This window comes from Diceros bicornis, chromosome 4, assembly GCF_020826845.1.
Source record: "Diceros bicornis minor isolate mBicDic1 chromosome 4, mDicBic1.mat.cur, whole genome shotgun sequence".
Classification (NCBI taxonomy): Eukaryota; Metazoa; Chordata; class Mammalia; order Perissodactyla; family Rhinocerotidae; genus Diceros; species Diceros bicornis.
This window is the reverse complement of record NC_080743.1, coordinates 2,174,157-2,201,749: the sequence shown is the minus strand read 5'-3', so window position 1 is coordinate 2,201,749 and position 27,593 is coordinate 2,174,157. Positions and strand designations below refer to the sequence as shown.

Here is a 27,593-nt window from a genome sequence, read left to right as displayed (position 1 = left end):
ACACCTAGGCAGGCTTACACTTGGGGAGAAGCTACACATATACCCTGCTCCAGTAGACCACCCCAAACGGACGGAGCACGGTCTTCTGCGGTGGTGGGAGCTGGACAGGAAGTTATGGGTCTGGGATCTGACCGACACGGCCTCACCCCTGACTCAGTGTGTGACTCGACCAAATGACCCAACGGCTTCAGGCTCCAGATTTCCGACTGTGAAAGAGAGGAAAACAAGTATCCAGCCATTTTCCATTTCGCAAGGAAAATGGAAAATGAGATCCTAAAGGGGCAAGGAACAGACTCAGGGAGAGTAGTATTAACGCAAACACACTCGTCCTCAAAGAAAAGGCCTGGGCTCCGGGTTCGAGCCTCGGCTGAGGAGGTCACCATCTGGGTGACGCGCGCCAGTCCTTGGCTTCTCCGAACCAACGTCCTTCTCCCTAAAGTGGGCATGACAGCAGCTCGCTTGAAAGAGCTGCTGTGCATGGACGATCCCGCGTGGCAGCTTTAATCCAGCGGCCGGCTGCGCACGCGGGTCAAGGACTGTGACGCTGCCTCTGGAGGACAGAGGCCTTTTCTGCCCTGTTTCAGTCAGGAGATCCACTCTTTCTGCAGCCAGGCCGGTCCACGGGGCCGACCGGAACAGGCAGCGGCCCCGCTCGAGGGGCGCGCGGGAACGCGGCCGGCCTCGGGGCGCAGGCGGCCAGCGCCTCCCCTTCCTTTCGGGAAGGCCCAGTCCCCGCGCGGGCGCCTCGTTTCCGGCCTCGCGGGGTCGCGGCCCTCCCGCCGCGCCTCCCCGGCTCGCCCGGCCCTGCGTCCCGAGGCCGCGGCTCCCGGGCCCGCGCGGGCGGGGCGGCTTCTGGCTGCGCGCCTCTCAGGAGCATTACGGCGGCGCGGGCCGGCCGGGACCCGCGGGCCGCGGGGGAGGGAGCGGGCGGGCGGGAGCACGCGCCCGCCGCCGCCGCCGCCGCCGCAGCCATGGCCGAGCGCCGCGCCTTCGCCCAGAAGATCAGCAGGTAGACGCGGGCCGGCAGGGCCGCCCAGCCGCCCGCCAGGCCGCGGGCCCCGAGGCGGGTGGGTGTGGCGGCGCGGGCGCGGGGTCCGCGGCCCGGCGGCGGCGGACGGGCTCGGCGACTGCCCTCCCTCGGCCCCGGCCCCGGCCGCGGCCCCGGCCCCCTCAGACGCCGGCCTCCGTCGGAGCCGCCTCCGCGCGGCGCCGGCCTGGGACCCGCGGCGGCTGCCCGAGGCGGTTGGGGAGCTGGCCGGCCGCCGAGCCGCGCCTGCCGGATTCTTTGTGTCCCCGCCGGGTGACCGGTGGCCGCGGCTCTCGCCCCGCCGCCGGGGCCCCGAGGGCGCGGGTCCGCCCTGCCCTCCGCCAACAAAAGCGGCGCGCGGCCCCTCCGCCTCGCGCCGGGAAGTGGCCGGGCCGGGCCGGCGTGTGGTGCGCCCGGGCGCCGAGTGCCCGTCCCGCGGGGGGGACGGCGGGCGGGCCCCCGCGGCCGGCCTCGCCCCGCTGCCCGTCTCCCCAGAACTGGAAACTGGGTTGCGACGGAGGGCTCTAACGTTTGTGGAATTTCTTTGTGGAATATACTCGTGTGTAAGACGCTAGGCATTTTGGGTTAAAAAGACCATATTTCTGTAGAAAAGAAAGAAACACTCAAATGTATTAGTTTTTTGACAATTGTATTTCTGTGGCTCTGGAGCCTTTTAGTTTGCTGACATTTCTTAAAGATTTTTGGATCTACCAGACAGGTCCTTTCTTAACTGCACGAACTTCCATAGTTTTACTGTGTTTTGGCACGTTTTTAATTTAAAACTAACATCTCTTTGATTTTAGCTTTGTGCTTAATTGTTTTTTTTCTTTCGAGCTTTAAAACGCGCATTTCATTTTCTCCTTCAGGGGCAAAATAGCAAGTACTTAAGAGCATGGGCTCTAGTGTCAGACTGTGACATGGGTACAAATCCTGCCTGCTATTTTCTAACTTGGCATCTTGACCACATTGTTTAAGCTGTCTTAAATTTTAGTTTCCTCGTCTGGAAAATGGGTATAATAACAGTATAGTAACAGTTAGATATGAAATATGTACAATATCTGTTCTCCATTCATGGTGTTTGTCCTCAGATGAGATAGGACAAAACACAAGGAAAAAAGATAATCAGTTTTGCAAAACAACACAAAATTCAAATTAATATAGCTTTGTAAAGTTATAAAATTAAGTAAGGCAATGGAAATGAAGCGCCATGCATTGACTGGAGAGAGACTTGGGACGTAGACGTGGCAGTGATTGGTGACTGATCAGATATGGAAGGTGAGGAAGATGGAGGAGTCTGGGATGACATCCAGGTGGGTGATGGAGGCAATGGTTGAGGTAAGGGAGTACAAGGAAGAAGCCGTTGGAGGGTAGGAAATGAGGTGGGGTGGAGATGAGGGTTCAGTTTTGGACGCGCTGATTTTGAGGTGCTCACAAGCATTGAAAGAGAAATATCTATTAGGTTGCTGGTGCAGGTGTAAGGTGCAGGAGAGAGAGAGGGCTGGAGATCTCAATTTGGGAGTCATCAGCAAGTAGGATTGTAATTGAAGCCCGAGAAGTAGATGCGATAGTCCAGGAGGAATGTGCAGACAATGTGGAGGGAAGACCAGGGGAGAACTGCTATAGATGATGAATTATCATCTGCTTTTTGTGAATGAAAGATACTTTCCTCCTTGTTACCAAATATGGCTGGGTAATACTTCTGAATAAATTCCTGTTCTGCTTCTTAGTTTCCTCCTCCAGGGATTATAGCACAGACTCTGGAGACAGACTGCCTAGGCTTGACATCCTAGCACGGCCACTCATTGAGTAAACTTGGGCAAGTAACTTCACCTCTTTCTGCCTCATTCTCCCTATCTATAAAGTGGGGATAATAGTAGGATCTACCTTATAGGATTAAATAAATCAGTACCTGGAAAGTGCTTGGAACAGTGCTTTTTACATAATAAGTGCCCAATAAGTATCAACTGTTTTTTATTATAGTATTTATAATGTGGCTTAGGACCTTTTCTTGGGAGTGATAATCCTTTTTATGATGTGCATATATGAAATTTGTTGCACTGTGAAAAACCTATGGCTATTTGAAACCTTATTTTTCTTTTAAAGCTTTATGATTGTTCAGAAACCTTTACTTTAAAAACAATTATACTGATCTCTTTTCTGCCTCAGTTATTACCTAACCCTTTGCATTTTGTGCTGTTATTTTTTGAGGCTGTCATTTGATGATTTATTTCTCAAAGCTTTTTATTCTGTATCACTGATTGTACTACTTACCTCAGCTCATCTGGAAAAGCAGCATGTATATTTTGTCCATATCAAGTATTGCCTCTTGTCTGTTCTCCCTACTTTTTGAGGACAAGGCACATGCATTATTAACCTTTATAATCACCCCTTAGCATCTAATAGGTACAATGTTGACTGTAGATTAATGATCTAGGATTTTGTTTGGGTTATTTTGTGCTGTCACTTGATATTCAGTGGTAATGATGAACATTTGTTTATACTTGCAGCACTTTTTACTGAAAACCCAGAGAAGCTGAAGAACATAGTAAAGAATATAGGCTTCAGGTTACACTGCACAGGTTGAAATTCTGCCTATACCACATAATAGCTGTGTAATTCTGGGCAGTTGATCTAATCTTTCTATCTTGGTTTCCTCATCAGTAAAATGGGGATGAAAGCCTTCATGGGGTTAATGTGAGGATTAAATTAATTAATACATGTAAAATACTTAGAACTGTGCCTGAAATATAACAAGCATTCAAAAAATATGAGCTGCTGCTATTATTATTCTGTTATTTACTATTGTTATTATTCTCATAATCCAGATGAGGAATTGAGGCCTAGAGAGCATGAGACTATTTGCCTAAATTGGGACTCAAACACTAGTCCTCTGATTTCAGATCTTATACTCTTTTTATTCAGCTCTATTTCTTTTTGCAGAATATTTTCTGTGGTAGTTCCAGATTTTCTAACAGTGCCAATGTTAGCATCCCAAGAGTTACCCTTGCCTTTTTAGTCTTTCCTTTGTTAATTGGGTATTATTTTGCTGCCTAAGAAGCAGAATTTAATGAAAGGCTTCCATTAGATCTTTATTTCTGAGGAAAATCTTACATGAGTAGGATTTCCTGAATATAGGCTTATTTATAACCTCTGTTGTTTTTAGTCTTGAATCTGTTCATAACTCTGGCTGGATAGGCCCAGTCCTTCAACCTGCTGAATCTACTTTCTTTTATTCATTATCTCACTCTTGACCAAAGTAAATCCTTTCTGCCTAGTGTCAACTACTTCAATGCTGCCTGGTTTGTCGCTTTGGACACATATACCTCCCTGACCTTTTGGGAGATTAGAACAGTCCAGAGTTGACCTTTTATTAATTAATGTATTCTCATTTGAAATGAGGTTTGCTCCAAATCGTTCCTCTCATTTACCATCTTTGTTTCCCTACCTCTTTTACTGAAAAATTTGAGACCATCTAACATGAGTCCTTCATTTTAACCTCAGGGTACCACTGTCCCAGTGTGTCATGTAACTATCTTTCTCTTGAGCCCGAAAGGTGTCTTGTCTCTAAAGCTTACCTATTTTATTGTTCTTTAAATGCCATACCTTGCCACCTCCTTCAGAATCTTGATCTCATAATTTTCCCTTTCCTTTCTAGCATCTTCAGTTTGTTTCTTTTTGTGGGTATTTCCCTTAAACCATAAGACTTACTGTGCCTTTCTCAGCATAAAACAAAGAACCATTGAGTCTTCTGGCATTTCTAGCTCCCAACCAATCATTCCTTTTTCTTTTCTAGTCACATTTCTCACATGTATGTGGTGTAGTCATGACTACTTCCTGCTTGTTCTCCTCCTCATCGCTCTTTGGGCCATGTGGCTGTGCTTACTCTGGTACCTTATGTGTACTTGAATTACAGAACTCTTGAGGATTAGGAACCTTTGATGTTTTTCTTTTATTCATCACTGATTTCATGAGCTACTTTTTTTTTTTTTTAATTTCTCATACTTCCCCCGCCTAACCCCTCCATTCCTCTTTCCCTCCTATTTTATATTGCTTTTCAGAGTTCTTTGATGGCTGGTCTAGGTCTTTTTATCTCCAGTGCTTAGCACAGAATCTGTGTTCACTGGACACGTTAAGTGTTTGCATGAATGGCACTTTGCCACCTTGGAGCCTCTTTTTTACCTCACTTCCAGATGACCACAGCAGGGTCATAGCTGATCTAGTCTCTCCCTTTTCTAATTCAAATAGATTGTAAATGAAGTCTCTCTGAAGCACAGTTTTGTTTTTTTTTTTCTTTTTTCTCTCCAAAGCCCCAGTACATAGTCGTATATCATAGTTGTGGAGTTGCAGCTCTCCTGTATGGGACGCTGCCCTAGCATGGCTTGATGAGGGGTGAGTAGGTCCACGCCCAGGATCCGAACCCAAGAACCCGGAGCCTCTGGAGCGGAACGTGCGAACTTAACTGCTATGCCGCTGGGCTGGTCCCTAGAAGCACAGTTTTTATCATGGCATTCTTTTGTTCAGAATATATAGTGGCTTCTCACGGTGTTAAATCCAAACTCTTGGATTTTTTTTTGTTTTTTTCTGTTTTTCCCCAGCTTTATTGAGATATAATTGACATATAACATTGTGCAAGTTTAAGGGGTACAACGTGATAATTTGATACACATATGTATTGCAAAATGATTACCACAATACGGTTAGTTCACACCTCCGTCACCTCACATAATTACCATTTTTTTGGTGGTGAGAACATTTCAGACCTACTCTCTTTAGCAACTTTCAAGTTAAATCCAAACTCTTGCTTGCATTTTAAAGTCATCTCTAATCCGGGCCTCCTCTTGGGACTTATTTTCTAGCTCACGTTTTGGACCGGTTGATCTGCTGTTTTCACCTTACCCCTGCAAATGCTGTGCTCATTTCCATCTCTAGGACTGTTCTGTTGCCTTTTCTTTTTGATCTATCCTTCCTCCTCTTTTCTAAATGTTACCTTTTCTTCAGACTTCTCCGATCCACTCTTCTGACTTTTGGGATCACTATTTCCTTGTGTTTCTTTATTCTTACCACCTATGAATGCGTCCCGAGGCAATATAATTTTTTCTGTTTTTTAATTTATTTGAATAGAATCATACTGTGTGTTTGTGTGCTTTTCTGTCTTGCTTCTTTTCTTCGAAATTATGTCTGTGAGATTCATTAATGGTGTTACGAGTAGTCGAAGTTTGTTCATTTTCATTGCTTTATATTATTTTGTTGTATAAATATACCACAATTTTCCATTCTACACTTTATGAACATTTGAGTTGTTTCCAGTTTTTGACTATTAGAAACAATGTTCCTGTGACTATTCCTATGCATATTTTCTGGTACATGTGTGCATGAGTATCTACCTAGAGTATACCCAGGTGTGGAGTTGCTGAGTCTTAGGTATTTTATTGCTCATCATAGCAGCTTTATTTGTTACCAAGTTTATTAGGTAATGCCAAACTGTTTTCTAAGATAGCTGTAGAAATTTACCCTCCCACAACAATGTTGCTTTATGTAGTTGCCATCATTTGGTATTGCCAACTGTTTCATTGTTGGGGATCTGGTGGATGCATGACGCTATCTTTCTGTAATAGTTTTACTTTGTATTTTCTTGATTACTAATGAGATTGAGCTCCTTTTGTATGTTTATTGACTATTTGAATTTACTCTTTTGTAAATGCTTATTTAAATCTTTGACATCCTCCCCTTTTGTTTTTTCCGTTTGGATTCTGTCTTTTTCTTATTGGTCTGTGTGAGTACTTTATATCCATTCAGTGTATTAGTCATTTATTGATTATATGTGTTGCAAATATCTTTTCCCACCCTTTTTAGTTTGTTTTTAATCCTTTTTATGGAGTCTTTTGAAAACTAAGTTTTCAGTTTTAATGCACTTTATCAGTCTTTTTTTTTTTTTTTTTTTTTGCTGGGAAAGATTCGCCCTGAGCTAACATCTTTTGCCAATCTTCATCTTTTTTTTTTTCATCCCCAAAGCCCCAGTACATAGTTGTATATTCTAGTTGTAAGTCCTAGTTCTTCTGTGTGAGCCACGGCCATAGCATGGCTACTTACAGATGAGTGGTGTGGCTCCACAACCGGGAACTGAACCCGGGCCACCAAAGTGGAGAGTGCCGAACTTTAACTACTAGGCCATCAGGGCTGGCTCTATCAGTCATTTTTTTAATAGTTAGTATTTTTGGGGTCTTGTTTAAGAAATATTTTGTTATCCTGAGGTCATTAAGATATTCATCTGTATTATCATAAACTTTGTAGTTACCTCCTTTGTATTTAGGTTTATATTCCACCTGGACTTAATATGTGTATGGTGTGAAATTTTAAGTTTTTCAGAATGGATTATCCTTTCCCCATTGATCTGCGCTGCCACCTCTGTGTGTGTCCTTATTTGTGGATTTTTTTCTGGTCTATTTTGTTCCATTGGTCTGGTTATACATCTTTTCACTGATTATAAACAATCTTAATTATAATAAGTCTTGGAATTTGGTAGAATAACTCCTCCCACCTTTTTAAAAAGTGTCTTGGCAGCTCTTAGCCTTTTGAATTTCTATGTGTATTGTAGAATCTACCAAAAAACAAAAAAACCCCAAATCCTAGTAGAATTTGATAGGGATTGCATTGACTCTATACGTCAATTTAGGGGAGAAATGACATCCTTATGATGTTGAATTTCCAGTCCATGATCATGGTGTGTCTCTCCGTTTATTTAGGTCTTCTTTATATCGTACAATGAACTTTTAGAATTTTCTATGTAAGGTTATTGCATATCTTTTGTTAAATTTATTCCTAGATATATAATGATTTTGTATCCAGCTATATACCTTGCTAAACGCTTGTTAATTCTAAAAATATATCTGTGGATTCCTTTGTATTTTCTATGTAGACAAACATATCATCTGGAAATCATGAATTTTTGTTTCTTCCTATCCAAACCTTATAACTGGTTTATTTTTTGTTTTGCTTTGCAGAGTATGACCTTGCATTACTGTGCAGATTATTACCATTTCTATTCAACATTGTATTAATATTGAGCATCCTCGTTTTGTTTATTATATCAAAGGGAAAGCTTTCTATGTTTTACTTAATATTAAGCCTAATAGTTGCTGTAGGTTTTTTGTAGATACTCTTTTAGTCTAGGTTTCCTAGAAAACAGAGTCTGAGACAAGGATTAAGAGTTGAGGCTTTATCTGGGAGGCCTAATCCCAGGGCATCGAAAGAGAAAGGGAAGTGAGGCAGAGAAGGATGGAAACAATGTAAGGTGATACTTTATCTCCTTGGCCACTGCTTCACAAAGAGCTGGAGAGAGATTGTTTGGAAAGTGTGCTTGCTTGGCTATACAAGATATCTTTGGACAGAGGAACAGTTCCTCAGATCAGTAGATGGAAGTCCGAAGAAGAGGAAATTTATCTACCTGCTTTTCTCCTGTATCCTCTTTTCCTTTAGTCAAGTCAGTCTCCTCAGAGAGTTAACTCCCCTTCACTTCTGGGTTGCGTCATTTGGACCCCTTTGGCAACCACTCTAGATGTTTCAGTACTTTTTCACTGGCTTTTTACAGAGGAAATTTTTTGGTTGCAAGTGACAGAAACTCAAATCAGATTAATTTGCACACACAAAATAGTGTTGACTCATGTAACTGAGTACATCAGGCCCAGGGATACAGATGATGTTAGCAGACCTCTTCATGTCTTGGATAGATTTTCCACTAAATGATTACAGCGAGAGCTGACAGCCCCGGGCTGAAATCCTACCAGTTTAGTTCTGGCAGGAAAGATCCAGGAACTCAATTATTGGTCTGGCTTGGGTCACATCACTTGTCCTTCCTTGAACCAATTACTGTGTTTAGGGATATAGGGAACTCTGGCCAGTCCTGGGTCACATGTCTGTCTCTCTGGCTTAGAGGAGAGGTGCGATGGTGTTAGCCCCACCCAATCTCAAGGAATGAATTCCTTACCAAAAAAAGGGATTTCTAACCAAAAGAAGAAGGGTAAGAATGCTGGGCACATCAAAACAACTGATTTCTTTAAAATTAGTCATTTTAAGTTATTCAGTATCACTATAATTATTTAAATGCAAGTGTGTACCTCCAGTACAGTGTTGAGTACAAGTGGTGAGAGCAGACATTCTTCCTTTCTTCCCAGTCTAGGGAGGAAAGCATTCAGACTTTCATCATTAAGTATGATATTATTTGTAGGCAGATGCTGTTCGGAAAGGGAAGGAGGTCACAAAGATTTGAGAAGTATTTAAGAGTTAGGATGAACAAGATTTAGCAACTGTTTGTGTAGTTGCTAGTATATAATTTGTATGTTTGTGGGTAAGGAGATTATGGCTTTATTTTTATGAAGTAGGGTGGAATTGAAGATAAATTTATCTTCTTTTGAGGGGATTGCCTTTTTTTTTTTTTTGGTGAGAAAGATTTTCCCTGAGCTAATATCCTTTGCCAATCCTCCACTTTTTGCTTGAGAAAGATTTGCCTTCAGCTAACATCTGTGGCAAATCTTCCTCTGTTTTGTATGTGGACCGCTGCCACAACATGGCCACCAGCCGGTGGTGTAGGTCTGTGCCTGGGAACTGAATCTGGGCCGCCGAAGTGGAGTGCACTGAACTTAACCACCAGGCCACGGGGCTGGCCCAGGGGTATTGACTTTTTACAGTAGAGGTTTTTTTCTTCCCTCAGTTTTCTTTTTAGTTGCCAATTTCAGATCAGTGTTAATTTTTCCAAATGCTAAATTTTTGAATTCTTTTTTTCTGTCATTATAATTTAATATGTTGCATGAAGTAGGGAGCAATATTATCATCATGTTTTAGTTGAGGAAATTAAGATACAGTGAAATGCTGTAGATCAGAGTGATGGAGACATCCAAGTCTCTTTAATACAGTGCTTTCCAAATCTTGGACTTAATGTTATCCCAAAATAGTGTCAGATGGGATACATGAGTCATCTGACATCTTTTTTTTTTATCCTCCCCCAAGAGGAGCTACGTCTTAAATGTTAAGTGTATTTTAAGAAGGACTTTGGTTTTACAAATCAACCAGTATGTGTTTTTGTTTTCTTGGGCCTTTAATGGTTACTGGTCCACTCTGGACCTAAATTCCTAAAGAATTTAACACAGGCTAACTTACAAGTGACAGTGCTTCAGATAGGGGTTTTATTTTGCCATCCATGAAAGATAGGAAACATTATAACAGTTGTGGTAGTTATTATAGTGTTCCTATTAATATGTTAGTGTATACACTAGACATTTTCACTGGGTGTCTTTGACCCAATAGGCTAGGTTTTGGAGAATAGGGAAATCATTAATGTGGACTATAGCTAGAATCATTTACTTTTGGAAACTTGCTTCCATGGAAAGAGGCCATAGGAGCTTTATGTATCTGAATTTACACCCTGCCTCTATTTTTCGTAAGTTTGGGAAAGTTACTTTATTTCTGAAGTTTATCCAAAAATAACTATTTTTTCTGATTATAAAATAATATATGGGGCCGGCCCCGTGGCTCAGCGGTTAAGTGCACGCGCTCCGCTGCTGGCGGCCTGGGTTCGGATCCCAGGTGTGCACCGCGGCACCGCTTCTCTGGCCATGCTGAGGCCGCGTCCCACATACAGCAACTAGAAGGATGTGCAGCTGTGACATACAACTATCTACTGGGGCTTTGGGGGAAAAAAAAAAAAAATAATATATGGTGCTGCAAAAAGTCTGGAAATACAAAAGGCCCAAAGAGAAAATAAAAATCACCCATAATTCTTGATTTAGACAAAAATCTCTCATGGAGCTTACATTTCCTTGATGAAAACTAGAAATAGCCTAAATGTCCACTAATATAGCCTGGTTAAATATGTTCCAGTTTGTCCATATCATGGACTCCATAGCAGATAAAAAGAAGGAGAGCAGTGGTTAAGAGTCGGGGCTCTAAGTTCAGATCTTGGTGCTATTCCTTATTGGTTATGTGATCTTAACCTCTTGAAACTTCAAGATCCTAATACAGTGCCTACTTCTTAGGGTTTTTCTGAAGGTTAAATGAAATATAATAAATGTAACACTTTACACAGTATCTGGCACATTGTAAGTGCTTGATAAATATTGCTAGAGTATTATTGTTAATTTTATATGCTGATATGGAAAGATTCCCAAGGTATATTGATAAGTGTATAATATATCAAGAATATAAATGTGTAAGGTATCAAGAAAAGGTTATTGTATGATGTCACATGTGGGCATCAAAAAAATAAGGATTTCTTATGTACATGGTGATGTGTACACACCTTTTTCTTGGATACCTAAGAAAATATTAAGTGGTTACATTTGGGGAATAGAACTGGGGATTGGAGATGGTAGAGAGATGTATCTTTTGTTTTTACCTCTTTGTAAAGTTTGAATTTCTTAATGCTATGTACATATTCCTTTTATTTACTTTTTAAAAAAGTGTCTTCCTTTATCAAGTTGTTCTGTCTTTTCTCCATATTGGAAAATCTTATTTCCTCTCCTTCTCATAGTAACTTTGTTTACATAATTATAGAGCTTGAAAGTGTTTCTGGAACCAGGCCTTTGTGGATATGCTAAAGATGTATTAGAGACTACTTTGAGATAACTAAACATATCTCTTGTTAAAAAATTGATTTAAAAAAAACGAGTTTCAGGCTGGCCCCGTGGCCTAGTGGTTAAGTTCGGCACATTCTGCTTAGGTGGCCTGAGTTTGGTTCCCGGGCACAGACCTACACCACTCGGCGGCGGCCATACTGTGGTGGCAATCCACATACAAAATAGAGGAAGACTGGCACAGATGTTAGCTCAAGGTGAATCTTCCTCAGCAAAAACACCCCCCCAAAAAACAAAAAAACCATGAGTTTCGTATAGACTAGGAGAGCATTTTGTTTCAGTAGTAGTTTTTTACTTTACTAGTTAACAAATGGGATAATAATGGTACCAGCTAGGCTCTTGAAGAAAAGATTATACCTTGGGAACTCTTCTGAGGAGTCACATTTTTTTCCCCAGCAAATATTTACCTATTTGACAGTAATAGATAAAAAGGTTTACTTTCCAATCAATTAGAAACCAACAAAACTTATGGATTAGTTTACTCTGAAAGGCATTTGGAAAGTTCATATATTAGGTAGTCTCTAAATTCATTCTTATTCCTTACCTCCTTTTCTCTCTCCACTCTGTACCTGTCTCTGCTTCTCTTGTCTTTCTCTCCATTGTCTCCATTGTCTTAGACATTGAGGAGGTAAAGATTAATAAGGTGTGGTCCCTGCCCTCAAGAAGCTTACATCAGTTCTTCCACTCTAGCATTCTTATTGAACTACTTTTTTGGGGGAGGAACTATGAATTTCTCTCTACGTATTCCCATTTTTTCACTTCAGCTTTGTAAACATTTATTAAGCATCCAGAAGGTGCTAGGCACTCTGCTAGAAGGTTCAAAGGTAAATAAAATGAAATCCCACCTTTTAATTGCTTAGTTCCTTGCAAGGAGATAGGTAAATAGATTTCAAAAAAATTTAATAGATGCTATGACTAAGGTATTGTTCAGTTATCACATTGAGATAGTTCTTAATAGAAAAGTGCCACCAGAGTTAAGGAATATAGATTTTCTTTAATGGCAGAAATTAATCTGTTTTGAGACTTTTATACAAAATAAGAGACAGCATAGCATGCTCCACTCAGAAGTGAAGTTTCCTCGTCTTCCCTAATTCCTCGGGAGATTGCAAAGTTGCCCCTAAATAGTGAGTGTGTGCCAGGCTGGAGAAGCCAAATTCTTGATACTTTGCTGCACCTTTTTTTCCCCACTATACTTTTATATTTGAGGGTTGCATTACCACTATTCCAGAAAAACCTACTTTGCAATTTATGTGCTTCTGTCAAAGAGAATGTTTACAGATATTGGGCTTTCTTACTGCTGCAACTCCATGTCAGCACGGCTAGGTTCTTCTTCTTCCATGGTAGAAAGCAGTCTATCTAGTCTGCTGCCTGTCTGAATTAGCCTCCTGGAAACCCCATTTCCTTGAATGTGTACGAATAAACGCAGAGGGCATTGAAAGCACAGAGGAGGAGTGCCTAACAGAACTGAAATAAGCAGGCATGGCTTTATGGAGGACGTGATATACCTTGTGAAGGGTATTTGCCCCATCTATACTCCATAGTTAATTTCCTACTGTTCTCCTCTAAGGCAGACGAGTAATAACTGAAGAGTTTTAAGCTAGCTTACAGACATCATTTGCATCTCTAAAATAGGACATTTTCCTTCATTACTGTAATACTGTTTTCACACATTTAAAAAAAAACAAGAATAATTCTTGATTATGTGATACCTTGTCCATGTTCAAATTTCTCATTATTCTCAGAAATGCTTTTTATAGCTGGTTTGTTCAAATCTGGATCCGCTTAAGAACCATGTGTTGCATTTGGTTATATCTCTTGTCTTTTTTTCCCCTTTTAAATAGACTTTATTTTTTAGTCTTAAGTCTTTTTTATGCTAAAACTTACCCCACTGCCTTTATTTATTCATTTATTGATTTGTTGAAGAGACTTGACATATAGAATGACCTGACTTCTGGTTTTTGTCTGATTGCTTCCTGTGATATTAGCTTGTTAAACTGTTCTTTGTATTTCCTATAAACTGAAAGTTAGGCAGTAGGAGTTTCATTCAGTTCAGGTTAAACATTTTTGGCACGAGTACTTACTTAGTAGGTGATACAATCTTGCATCTCTTTAATCTATTGTTTTCTTTAATTTGTGTCTCTTTGTCTTTAATACCAACTATACACAATGGTAGCCGTCAGTCAACCATCTTGGACTTGGATAGTTGCGGCACTGGACTATCAGCTGTTCTTGGGGATTTTTAGCTAGCCCTTTTTTGCCTTGTCTCTGATATAGTCCCTTGTCCCTGGTATATTCTGTGGTATATTCTTACCCTTCTCTTCTTCCCTGACTTATTTGACATATTCTTATTCTCTTATTTGACATATTACATTGCAGCTATTTTTTGTGACTGTAAGGAGTAGCTCAACTAAACTTTTATTTTAGTCTAAACTCTCCATACTCAGCTTTACTCAGGCTTGCCTTCTGGTCCCATGAAGAATGACTAGAGATGAGAGAGGCCCAGATTGGCCTTATCATCCTTGGGTCGTTCTGGAAATCATGGTTGGTTAGGACATCAAAAGTGGGAAGAAGTTAGAGGAAAGGTTAAATGCAACATAGTTTTCCCTCAGGATGTGGATCTTTTGTTGGTTATTTCCGATATCCTATGGTGAATGGCCTTAGTGAGTGCTTTCTTTTGTGAACACTGTAATGCTTGCTAACATAGTGAGGGAGCGTGTTGGCGATGGAGAGAGCTGATAAGGAGATGAATAGGTCAGATGTTGGATTATGTTCTTTTTTTTTTTTTTTAAACTTTTTTTTAACTTTATTTATTTTTTTCCCCCAAAGCCCCAGTAGATAGTTGTATGTCATAGCTGCACGTCCTTCTAGTTGCTGTATGTGGGACGTGGCCTCAGCACGGCCGGAGAAGCGGTGCATCGGTATGAGCCCAGGATCCGAACCCGGGCCGCCAGCAGCGGAGTGCGCACACTTAACCGCTAAGCCATGGAGCCGCCCTGGATTATGTTCTTTGAGGAGGGGAGGAAGATGGTCTCTTATAATTTAGGGGCATAAGTAACTGTGGAATTTCTGACCTGGTCTTCCTTATATTGCTTTACTGTATGAGTTATCACTAGGAGTAGGAAAAGTGGTTACTGGAAAAAGTCATCTATAATAACAGATTTTAACTGATATCAGGAGCTGTATTTATTCATCACATTTCTTGTTTTGCATACTTTGGACCATCGTTTGGTTAAGGATATTGTTTTTTGTTTGGAAAGATTTCCTCACTACCATTCCATGGAGTCTTTTCATACAGAAGGTCTCAGTGTAAATACATCCTTTGTCTGGGTTGCAGATATTTTTATTGCTATTATAGCTCAGTTTGGAATGGTTCTTATTTTCAAATTATTACTGATTTTCTTTTTTGGGGAAATTATGTCATATAGAAATAAGACAAATATTTGTAACATGGGGATTATTTTTTGTATGTCTCTGTTATGAAAAGATTGTTTTTGAAGTAATCATATTCCATTTATTTTAAATTTCACTTTTTAACATCTGAAATCAGGGTATGTCTTCCAATTAATTGATGGTGTGTTGGTTAATTGGCAGAGTTTTTCATTCTTAGCCGTACAAGTAATGGCACATCTTAACAATTAGTGACATCTTGAATTTGATGAAATATAGCAGTTTACAGTTGAGATTAATCATGGGTTAACCCCAGAAACACTGAGGTAGTGTTGAGATTGGTAGACTGAGTTGAGTAGCACTGAGAAAGACAGACATAGAATATTTGTTCTATGTCTCTCTCTTTTTAAAGGCTTTTTCATATTCTCATCTCAATCTTGAGAAAAGGATCAGAAGATTGTAAGGCTTTAAACTAAACATAATAATGAACACTCTCAATATCTAGGCTTCATTAAAAGGCCTAAGGGGAGTCCTAAACTGAAGTGAATGTTCCTGTCTTTTCACAACTAGAGGCTTTACAGAATTTGCCCTTTGCCCTCTCCTCAATCTATGTTCTCCCTCAAAGATTTTATTCTCTGTAGCTTTCATCTCTAACCTCTAATTGTTTTCTTCATGTTCTTCTCTTTCTCCCTTGGCTGTTTTGAGTTAGTCTTCTTTATTTATTTACTTATTTTTTTAATTAATACTTTTTTGGGGAGCAGTTTTAGGTTTACAGAAAAATGAGTGGAATGTACAGAGTTCTCATATATGCTGCCTCACCAAGTGTCCCCTGTTGTTAACATCTTGCATTATGTTTGTTATAATTGATGAGCCAATATTGATACATTATTAATAACTGAAATCCATGGGTTACATTAGGTTTATTCTTTGTGCTGTACATTCTGTGCGTTTTCAGAAATGTACAATGACATCTTATCTGCCATTATAGTATCATACAGAATGGTTTCACTGCCCTAAAAATCTCCTGTGCACTATTTATTCATCCCTTCCTTTTCCTCCCCCCTCCAATCCCTGGCAACCACTGGTCTTTTTATTGTCTCCATAATTTGCCTTTTTAAGAATGTTTTATTGTTGGAATCATACAGTATGTAGCTTTTTCAGATTGGGTTCTTTTGCTTAGCAATATTCTTTTAAGGTTCTTCAATGTCTTCTTGTGGCTTGATAGTGCATTGCTTTTTATTGATGAATAATATTCTATTGTATGGTTGTACCAGTTTGTTTATCCATTTATCTGTTGAAGGACATCTTGGTTACTTCCAAGTTTTGGCCATTGTGAGTAACAAGTTAGCTTTTTGTAAAACACAAATATGATCTAAATGATCACCCATAAAAAAAAGTTGAGCTAATTCAATATCTTGAGCCTTAAAGAATGATAACTCTTTTTACCTTTGTGTCAAAAATTTCTAATTGAGTAGTCGGGTCATAACAATGTTCAATAAATGTGTATAGATGATTGAATATGAAAAAAGGAAGGATGGATAGAAGAGAAGAAGGAGGGGAAAAGATTATATTGTAAATCAGGATAATTTTTGGAAAATGAGATTGTCTAGAAATTCAGCTGGAAATTCAAATGGGAAGCAAGATGTTCGGGGCTCTGAGTTCTACCATTAGATTGAATACACTGTGGAACAAAAGTGTCAGTAAGCTGGCCTAGAAACCAGGCCATTAGGCCCGTCTCACTTTGTGAGCAGTGGAGTGATAGGAAAAAATTAGGGTTTATTTTTTGGAAAATAGTGAAAGAACAGAAGGCAAGTTTTATAAAATAGGGAAATGGCCAGTTGATGATCATAGAGTGGAGGTTAGATATTGACATCAGGAAAATAATTGCCCAAAATCTATGGGTAGTGGTCTTTATTTTGTGTTCTTGAGTTACATTTTCTATTTAATAAAAATATTACTAATGTGAGAAGTTATTTACTTACTGGATTTAGGACTCACTGAATATTTTGGCTTATAGTTTTGTGGAATCTAAGGAATATAGAGATTAATGAGCTGTATATTAATGACTATTTGAATGTCTAAAATATTTTTGTTGTAGAAATGCTATTTAAGAAATTTGAAATAGGGGTATGCCCCTAAGGGTCAGCAACCAGCTGGAAATCGTGGAACTTCTCAACTCTAGTCCTGATTGAAATAGAGACGTACAACTGTCAAGTGATGTTACCGTAATGCCTTTGTGGTTTACTTCATTTGTTAGGAAGTTCAGTAATCCTATGTATTTCATAGGGCTAAACATTAACCTGTTTTGAGTGCCACATGCTAATATTTTAGAGAAAACAAAGATGAATGAAACCACTGCCTCTGCTTAGATAGAGCATACACATGAAATGTGGAAAAAATAACGAGGAAGGAGGAAAATGCAAGTAAGGTTATGCGAAATGCTCTTAAGAGTTTTAAAGAAGGGTGGTATTATTTTTAGTTGTGGTGAGCCAAGAAGTTTGTAGGGAGTCCTTGACATTTGAGTTTTACCCTTAAAACTAGTTAAGATTTGAATTTGTGGATATGAGAGAGACTGCATTCTAGGAAGCAATTTATGTTCATTGACAAGAATTTGGGAAAGTATATGTAAGGCTGGAAAGGTAATTAGGGTCAGATTATGGAAAGCCGTTAAAGCCAGGGTATAAGGACATTTTTTATTAGTTAAGTAAATATAGGAAATAGTTTTCTGGGGCATGAATGAGGAGCTAGTAATATTAGAAAGGAAAAAAAGAAGTTTTTTCTTCCTAATTCTTATCATTTGTTGATTTGTTTATAAAGTATTTTAGAATTAATTTTGTATCCTTAAAATATATGCATTTTAATATATACATCTTATTATAGCTTCCAGTGCTGTTATAAGCCAAAGTATGTTCCCTGAAATGCCATACACAAAAAAACCTGATGTAAGTTGGCTGTCACGCTTGTGCCCTACATCAGCATTATAAAGATATTCTACTGTAATTATAAGCAGTATTTACCAAAATATCTTATGAATTTATAGCTTTATTGATATGCTGAGGTTTTCTTGTTCTTGAAATGAATCTTTAATATACTTACCTTGCACCCATTTTAAACTAGGTTGTTTTCTTTTTAAAAATAATATTTGCTTTCTTTGTTATAGAACTGTGGCTGCTGAAGTTAGGAAGCAGATCTCTGGACAATACAGTGGTTCTCCACAACTGCTGAAAAACCTCAACATTGTTGGCAATATATCCCATCATACCACAGTAAGTAGCATATTTAAAATATGGTACTTTACTGGTGTATTACTGACTAGGCCATGAAAAAATAGTGGAAAGATAAAAGCCAATAGATTGGATTCCATCACTAGTCTCATAGCTTTATTTGTTGTTACCTCACTCTTTCCTGAAATCTGAGTCGGGGAGAGTGTTAGGAGGTGTTATAGAAGTGTTGATTTCCTAGTTAACTCTGAAATTTTACATTCAGGATTTTATCAACTCTGGAATTTTACTAGAACTTCTCAGACCCAAGGTGATTCATTATATGGAAATTTCAGAATCTGTTCTAGAAATAAGTACTGAAGTAAATATTAAATAGTTATGTGAATTTGTAGTATTATCTGACCCCTTTAATAGAAAGGAATATATAATTAGTGAATCATTACTTTGCCAGGTACTGTATCAGAGACGTAAATACATGTTTTCTTGTTAAAGAAGCTGGCATGAAGATAATCAATTTTGATAAAAAAATTATTTATTATATATAGTAGGAATATGAATTAAAAATATATTGCCATTTGTCAAAAACTAAAAAAGTAATAAAGAGTGACTTGGGTTATATATTAACACTTTCCATTTGGCTATGAAAGGGTACCAATCATTGAACAAACATGGTATGCTAGAGCATAATTTGATTGGCTTGTAATGACATGTTTATGCTATTAAATTTTAAAACATGGAGTTTACTTTTTTTTTTCGTGAGGATGATTGGCCCTGTGCTAACGCCTGTTGCCAATCTTCCTCTTTTTCTTTTTTCTCCCCAAGGCCCCCAGTGCATAGTTGTGTATCATAGTTGTAGAGTTATAGCTCTTCTATGTGGAATGCCGCCTCAGCGTGGCTTGATGAGTGGTGAGTAGGTCCGTGCCAAAGATCCCAACCAGCGAACCCCAGGCCACTGAAGTGGAACGCACGAACTTAACCGCTGTGTCACCGGGCTGGCCCCTGGAGTTTACTTTTAATAGCAGTAATGTGCTGATTGGAGAAATTTTAGAATATATGGATTTCTGGGTGATTTCAGTGTAAATGGAGATGATCCTTGTAATCCCCTCTCAGTGTCCTGAACTCCTCTACTGATGTCTTGCACCCTGTACTACACTTCAACTCTTCACTTCCATAGTAATACCCTTGATTGAGTCATTATGAATAACTGTAACCCCTCTGCAATCTGAGTTTTATGCTTCCTACTTTCTGACTACCACCTCTTATCTTTCTTGCTCTCTTGTTGTGGTGGCCTGACTCCAGCTGTCATTCAGCCCCACCAGGACCTAGAATCCATGATCATACTAACTTTTTCCTATTCCTTACTCATTGATGTTCTCTTTTCTTACCTTACCAAACTTAAATTATTTGTTCATCATTGTAGTTACTCTCTTCCTTATACCCTTGACTTCCTTAACTTCCTCTCATGTCATTGTACCCCTTGGTTCAACTTCAGTGCTGTTTAAATCCAACTCTCTGCTTACTTCATACCTGCACTTGTGCAGCTGAATGTGGCTGGAGAAAAACACACAATCCCATTGACTGGTCTGACTTTAAATTTATGACCACTAACTCATGAAGGCTTTAATATTGCCAGGCAAACATTATATTTTCCTAGTCCATTCATTATCCTATTACTTTAGTTGACTTATTTCATGCCTCGTCTTTCCTTAAATCCCTAATTGCTCTTCCCGATGTTCACTCTTAGGATGACTTGACTTCCTATTTCACTGAATAAATTGAAGCAGTCAGAAGAGAACTTCCACATACTCCTACCACCATGTGTATTCACCTACTGTCATCTGTACCCATATAGTCTACCTGTTTACCAGTTACTATAGATGAACCACTAGTGAACAAGTGGAGGGATTAGCTAATCCCAACTTCTGTCAGTTACTCAAATACAGTACTTTGGTATTCTCCCCTTTCTTTTATATTGTTATTTTTTTTCCTCTCTGTTTACTGGATCATTTCCATCAGTGTACAGATATGCTGTTATTTCTCCCATTTGAAAAAATCCTGCTTTTTTGCCCCCATTTTCCACCAGTCTCCAACCTCTAGTGTTTCTTTGCTCTTCTGTGCAACAAAATCCCTTCAAAGGGTTGTCACAGCTTGCTGACTTCAGTTTTTCCTCTTGTATTCTCTCTGAAAAAATTCTTTTAAAATTATGAGAATCTTTAAACATAATGGAAATAGAAAGACTAGTATAAACTTTGACACTTTCTTACTTAACCACAATGCTGTTAACACATTTAACAAAAATTAACAGTAATTCTTGGTATCGTCTAATATCCAGTGTGTGTTAAATTTCCTTGATTATCTCATAAATATCTTTTTTACTTCGTTTATTTAAATTGAGATCCAAACAAAATCCACAGATGGATTTTGACTGAGTTAAAAACAAACAAGAAAAAAACTAGAACAGTTTCTTCCTCCCCCAGCTTTTAACTTTGTTTTTATGCCATTGACTTGTTGAGGAAATTGAATTAGTTGTCTTATAGAATTCCCTGCCTTTTCGATTTTATGTTTGCTTCCTTGTAGACTTGTTTCTCTATCTCGTGTATTTCCTGTAACAAAGTAGATTCTGGTTCAACTTTTTTGAAATTTTTTCCTTGTAGACTTGCTTCTTTATCTTCTGTATTTCCTGTAACTGATTAGATTCTGGTTCAACTTTTTTTTTTTTAACATCTTTATTGAGATTTAATTCATATACCGTATGATTTACCCATTTAATTTACAGTTCAATGGATTTAGCATATTCGCAGATATGTATAACTATCACCACAGTCAATTTAGAACATTTTCGTCAAAAAGAAACTCTTTAGCCACCGCCCTTTTAGCCGCCTTCCCCCATCCCAATACATCCACTAATCAAATACCCGAATTTTTGATGGCACACCAGAAAGGACTGAAGGAGATATTAACACTAGACATGTCAGCCAAAATTCCAATGCAGTAATTGCTGAAGTAAGACAATGTGTCATATTGCCTATGAGAGATTGTGTTCTGCTTCACTATTGCTTTAACCCTGCTAACTGCCCAGACACTTTCTTTTATAAAATCATGTTGCAGTCTCCTCCCTTGGGTCAGTAAATACAGACTCTTTCTTTGGAGTCTTGCAAAATAATTGATAGTTGTAAGCAGCTCATCACTACATCCCAAGACCAACCCAGGCAGCTGTCTCTGATGGGCATCAGAGAGAGTGGAGACAGTTGTAGCAAAAATAAATTTGTTTCCTTGATCAAAGTCTAGCTAACACTATACCTAGAAAGCCTGTGGCCTCTGTGACCTCATGTGACCAATGACTTAGAGAGACCTTATCCTCTATATGACTTAGTGTTTTTAAGAGTGTCATAGCTTCCTCCCCTCCCCTAACACTAACTCTTGATATAGTTGTTCATTCTTTGAGGAAAGATTAATTTTGAATTAGACATATGTAAGGACTCTCAGCTTTTGTCATTATTTTGTTGAGTATTTATTTGTGACACTTTGAATCCTGAAAGGTATACTGCCCCAGAAATAGTACCTGGATGGAGAAGCATTGACTTAAAAAGTTTTTAAAAAATGTTCATGTAAAATTATTGTTTGATTGATTGATATTGTGGTAAAATATACATAACATAAAATTTACCATTTTAATCATTTCTAAGTGTGCAATTCAGTGGCATTAACTACATTCACAATATTGTGTACCATCACCACTGTCTACCACCACTATCCATTTCTAGAACTTTTTCATTATCCCAGACTGAACCCCTGTACTGATTAAACAATAACTCCCTATTCCCCGTCTTCCCAATCCCTGGTAGCCTCTATTCTATTTTTTGTCTCTTTTTGTTTATTCTGTGTACCTCATATAAGTGTAATCATACAATATTTGTCATTTTATGTCTGGCTTATTTTACTCAGCATAATATCTTCAAGGTTCATTCAGTTGTAGCATGTGTTAGAATTTCATTCTTTTTTTAAGGCTGAATAATCTGCCATTGTGTGTGTATACCACATTTTGTTTATTCATTCATCTGTTGATGGACATTAGGTTGTTTCCACCTTTTGGCTGTAGATAATAATGCTGCTATGAACGTGAGTGTATAAGTGTCTGAGTCTCTAGTTTCAATTTTTGGGGGTTTATACCTAGAAGTAGAACTAGTAGACCATATGGTAATTCTATGTTTTTTGGTATTTTTTTTCAGAACCACCAAACTGTTTTTCACAGTGGCTGTACTGTTTTACATTCCCACCAGCAATGCACAAGGCTTCCAATTTCTCCATATTCTCTCCTGCACTTGTTATTTTCCATTTTTTTTTTAAATAATAGCCATCATAATGGGTGTGAAGTAGTATCTTGTGTTTTTGATTTGCATTTCCCTCATCCCACAAATTTTGTTATGTTTTATCTTCATATAGTCCAATGTATTTTTAAAATTTTATTTTTTAGACTTCTATGTCTCATGGATTATTTGGAAGTGTGTTGTTTAGTTTCCAGGTGTTTAGAGATTTTCCTGTTATCTTTCTGTTGCTAATTTCTAGTTTGCTTACATTATGGTCAGAGAACATACTCTGTATGATTTCAATTCTTTGAAATTTGTTGAGGTTTATTTTATGGCTCAGGATATGGTCTATCTTGGTATATGTTTTTTGGGCCTTTGAAAAGAGTGTTTATTCTGTTGTCGTTGGGTGGACTGTTCTGTAAATGTCAGTTAGATCCTGTTGGTTGGTGGTGCTGTTGAGTTTTACCATATTCTGGTTGATGTTCTGTCTGGTTGTCTTGCAGTTAGTTGTTGAGAGAGATGTCTTGAAGTCTCCAACTATAATTGTAGATAAGTATGTCTTATTTCTCCTTTCAGTTGTATCAGTTTTTTTTTTTTTTTAATTTTATTTATTTCTTTCCCCCCCCAAAGCCCCAGTAGATAGTTGTATGCCATAGCTGCGCATCCTTCTAGTTGCTGTATGTGGGACGCGGCCTCAGCATGGCTGGAGAAGCGGTGCGTCGGTGCGAGCCCGGGATCCGAACCCAGGCCGCCAGCAGCGGAGCGCACACACTTAACCGCTAAGCCACGGGGCCACCCCTCAGTTGTATCAGTTTTTGCTTCACATAATTTATAGCTCTCTTGTTTAGTACATACACATTTAAAATTGCTCTGTCTTCTTAGTGGATCATACCTGTTATCATCAGGTAATGTCCCTCGTTATCCAGTACTTTTCTTTGCACTACTTTATGTGATATTAGTAGAGCCATTTTTGCTGTCTTTTGATTAATGCATGCATGGCATATCCTTTTCCATCCTTCTATTTTTAACCTCCTTATATTATCTTATTTGAAGTGAGTTTTTTGTATACCATACAGGTAGGTCATGTTTTTAAATCCATTCTGCTAATTTCTTATTTTTTTATTGGTGTATGTAGACGATTTACATTTAATGTTATTATTATTCTACTAGAGCTTTAATCTGCCATTTTATTTTTTGTTTGTTCTGTTTTTTTTTCCTGTGCTTTCTTTTTCCTGCCTTCCTGTGGGTTATCTGAACATTTTTTAGAATTCCATTTTATCTATAGTGTTGTTGAATGCATATCTTTGCTTAGCCTTTTTAGTGGTTGATTAAGGTATCATATATACATAACTTATCACACTACTGGTGTTGACATTTTACCCATTTGAGTGAAGAGTAGAAATCTTATGTCCCTTTATGCTCTAGGTGTTATATTATATATAGACTTCCTCTGACACTGCCCCAGCAGTAAAGGGAAGGGATGCCTTGTTACTGCTACATGGGAGTGGATGTCCAGATTCCCTATGTGGTCTCCACTGACGCTGTGGGGGTGGGGGACTCATTACCTTCCCAGTAGGTATGAAAATCCCAGCTCCTCTGATAACATGCTGGTGGGGAGTGTTGGGATGCCTTGTCACAGCATAGTGAAGTCTAGCTCCCCACGTGGCCTTTGCTGTTGTGGATATGGTGGGACTGTAGTTTTTCACATGATGTTTGGCTGGAGTAGAGTGGTTATTGTCTTAAAGTTTTCTGTTTGCTAGGCTGCCCCTTTCTTGGTCCTTTGGCTGGAGAGAACAGGCTTTTTTTCCCCCCCTGTGTTCCTTGGTGTTTCTGGGTTGTGGACTTCTCTAGCTCCAGGTCTGGAGTATATAAGGAAAAAAGAGATTTTAGGTAACTCACTGTTGTGCCGTTCCTTGGGTTCCGAGGTCTCTGCTGGTCTGCCTTTTTCTCTTCACCTTTCACAATCTTCTTATGTTTATTTTATATATTATGTCTAGGGTTTGTAGTTGTAATTAGTGGGACGAATTGGGAAAAGTATGTCTGCTCCATCTTCACAGAAGCGAAAGTACCTCCTAGTGACTTTTGATGTTGAGCACTTTTTCATGTGGTAACTGTCCATTCTTATATCTTGCCTTGTGAATGCCTTGTCAACTTTTCCCCCTATTTATTTGAGGGATGGTTTGTCTTTTTATTATTGAGATGTAGGACTTTATATATTCTAGATACCAGTCGCTTATTAAATATGTTTTGTAAATGTTTTCTCTTGGTGTGGCTTGCCTATTCATTTTCTTAACTGTCTTTTGATGTATCAGATTTTTCTTTTATGATTATTACTTTTTATGTCGTGTCTAAGAAAACTTTGCCTACTCCTAAATTGTGAAGACATTCTCCTGTTTCCTTCTAGCAGCTTTATAGTTTTAGCATTTGTGTTTATGTCTATGATCCATCTCAATTTAATTTTTGTATATGTTGTGATGTAAGGATTGAGGTTCTTTTTTTTCCCTCATATAGATATCCAATTGTTCCAGCAACAGTGGTTGCAACACATGTTCCTTTCCCTACTGAATTGCTTCTTTCCCTCTATTAAAAACATTGTGATAGTGTATTATGTACTTGATAGAGTAGGTAAGACAGAATGCTTGTGAGAGGAAAACCTATGAGTCTTAGAGCTTGAAGACCCAGTTTTAAATTTTGCTCTATCAGTTTGTGGCTATTTTATTTTCAGACGTTAACTTCTTTGAACACAAAGGCTTTTATTTGTAGAATTGAAATAGTAACTATCTCTAACTTATAGAGCTTGGGGGAGGTTTAAATGAGAAAACATATAATGATAATAATAGCTACTATCTTGAGTGTTTATAATGCGTTAGTCATTCATTATTTTACTTAATATCTTTGAAATGTTGTTGCTCTACCTATTATTAGTTCAGTCTAAAGAAGCATAGGATGAAGCATTTTCTTTTTAGTAACGGATACCTGCACAGTAGGCAGATCTCAGTGTTTTTACCTAATTGAACATCTTGAGAAAAAACATGTTCTTATTTTCATTGGTGCGTAGCTGTATATTTGTCATAAAATCCTTCATAGTTTTGCCTGAGTATTTTTTCTTTCTTGAATTAGACAAGAAGTAGTGTATCTTATTAAAACGTATGATTTCAGCTTGGCTAAGGAATGCCATGAATATTCTATTATTGCTAATAGATGCTTTTAATAGGGTCTGTATGTTATTTTCCTGTGGCTGCTGTAACAAATTACCACAAACTGAGTGGCTTAAAACGTAGGAATTTATTCTTTCACGGTGCTGGAGTCCAAAAGTCTGAAATCCGAATCAGTGGGCAGAAATCAAGGTTTTGGCAAGATTGTACTCCCTTCAGAATTGGTTCCTTGCCTCTTCCAGATTCTGGGGGCCTCTTGTGGCTGCGTCACTTCTATTTTTAAGGCCAGAATCTTCAAATCTGTCTTTGCTGTGTCTTCATATGACTTTCTCCTCTTTGTGCCCCAAATCTCCCTCTGTCTCTATATAAGGATATATATGATTGTATTTAGGACCCACTCAGATAATCTAGGATAATGTCCCTATTTTAAGATACCCTTTTATTTTGTATTTTATTTATTTATTGTTTTGCCGCATAAAGTCCATGGATTGGGATGTGGAGAAATTTGGAGAGCCATTTTTCAGCCTACCACAGTGTGGTAATACATTTTTATTAGGGTAATTGACAGTATCAACAAATAAAGTAAAAGCACTGTTTAGAAACTTAGCAGTAAAAATCCCAAAGATATAAAAAAGAAACCCTCCAATGAACATTTTGTCACTGTAATGTACTATAAAACTGTTACTTATTGTTACTGCTTTTATGTGAAAGGTACAGGCAAAGTCTATGCAAGAAGATTCAAGAGAGTATGACCCAAAGCATAGAGGCGTCCAAGAAGCCAGCACCTTGTCATTTCTTAGGGCGTCGGCTGAATATCTGCTGACATTTTAGACATGACTAGGTTAAAAACATAGTATATTTTAAAAAATATTTTTTTCTTTAAGATTTTAAAATTCTTACATCCACCTCTTCCTTTCTACCCACCTCTCACACCCACCCCTCTTTATAAAGGTGCCCCTTACTGAAGCAGTGGATCCAGTGGATTTGGAAGATTACCTCGTTACTCATCCGTTAGCTATGGATTCTGGGCCTTTAAGGGATTTGATTGAATTCCCTCCAGATGATATTGAAGTTGTTTATAGTCCTAGGGACTGCAGAACCCTTGTTTCAGCTGTACCTGAAGAAAGGTGAGGAGACATTTACCAATTTTTGGTTTAAGTATAACTATGGAAAGGGTACCTTCCATTATTTTATTCAGATCCTATTCCTTATGTGATGTTGTTTCGTAGTATATGAACAAGAACTGCAGCAACCAATTCACAAACAGCACTGCTTTCCTGTCTAAATTACAAATACATTTTCTTTTTTAAAACAGTGAAATGGATCCACATGTTAGAGATTGTATAAGAAGTTATACAGAAGACTGGGCAATTGTGATCAGAAAGTAAGTTGTATGTTTATTATAGTATTTAAAAATACTGAGTAAGATCTATAAATGCACTAAGGTAGATTAATAATAATTATGAGACCAAAAATTCATTTAAGAAATAGCTAAAGAAGCAAAAGAAGAACCTTTGTATATAGATATTTTCTCCTTTGGAGTTCCACGATTACTTTTACTTACTTTCCTTACAATAGGTTTTTGGGGATAGTATTTCTCTATTATCAGAGATCATTAATAACTAGTAATATATAATGATAATGATTTGTAGTCTAATTCTTTTGGGAAATCATGGGTAGATACTGATGAATAATTTGTATTTCTCAAAAAAAATCCAATTTATTGAAATTTAAATAGTGAAGTTAAGTTTAATAGCCAGTTTGCCAGATCAAGCTGTTTGAAAGTTCTCTGCCCTTTATTAACTAACTAAATATTTACAGGTCCTTGGCCTGTACGTCCAATCAGGTAAATATTTGTAAAAAATAATGTT

At 38.4% G+C, this 27,593-nt stretch overlaps 1 protein-coding gene across 7 annotated transcripts in view; it reads left to right on the top strand.

Moving 5' to 3' along the window:
- The first annotated feature begins 929 nt into the window (after positions 1–929).
- Positions 930–27,593, top strand: part of DOCK7 (dedicator of cytokinesis 7) — a 185,707-nt gene continuing 159,043 nt past the window's right edge. For all 7 annotated transcript variants that reach the window (XM_058538191.1, XM_058538190.1, XM_058538189.1 and 4 more), the window contains exons 1-4: positions 930–1,009; positions 18,200–18,305; positions 26,674–26,849; positions 27,038–27,106. In XM_058538191.1, coding sequence (XP_058394174.1) covers positions 972–1,009; positions 18,200–18,305; positions 26,674–26,849; positions 27,038–27,106 — 389 coding nt within the window. In that variant the 5' untranslated portion in view covers positions 930–971. The remainder of the gene's footprint in view (positions 1,010–18,199; positions 18,306–26,673; positions 26,850–27,037; positions 27,107–27,593) is intronic.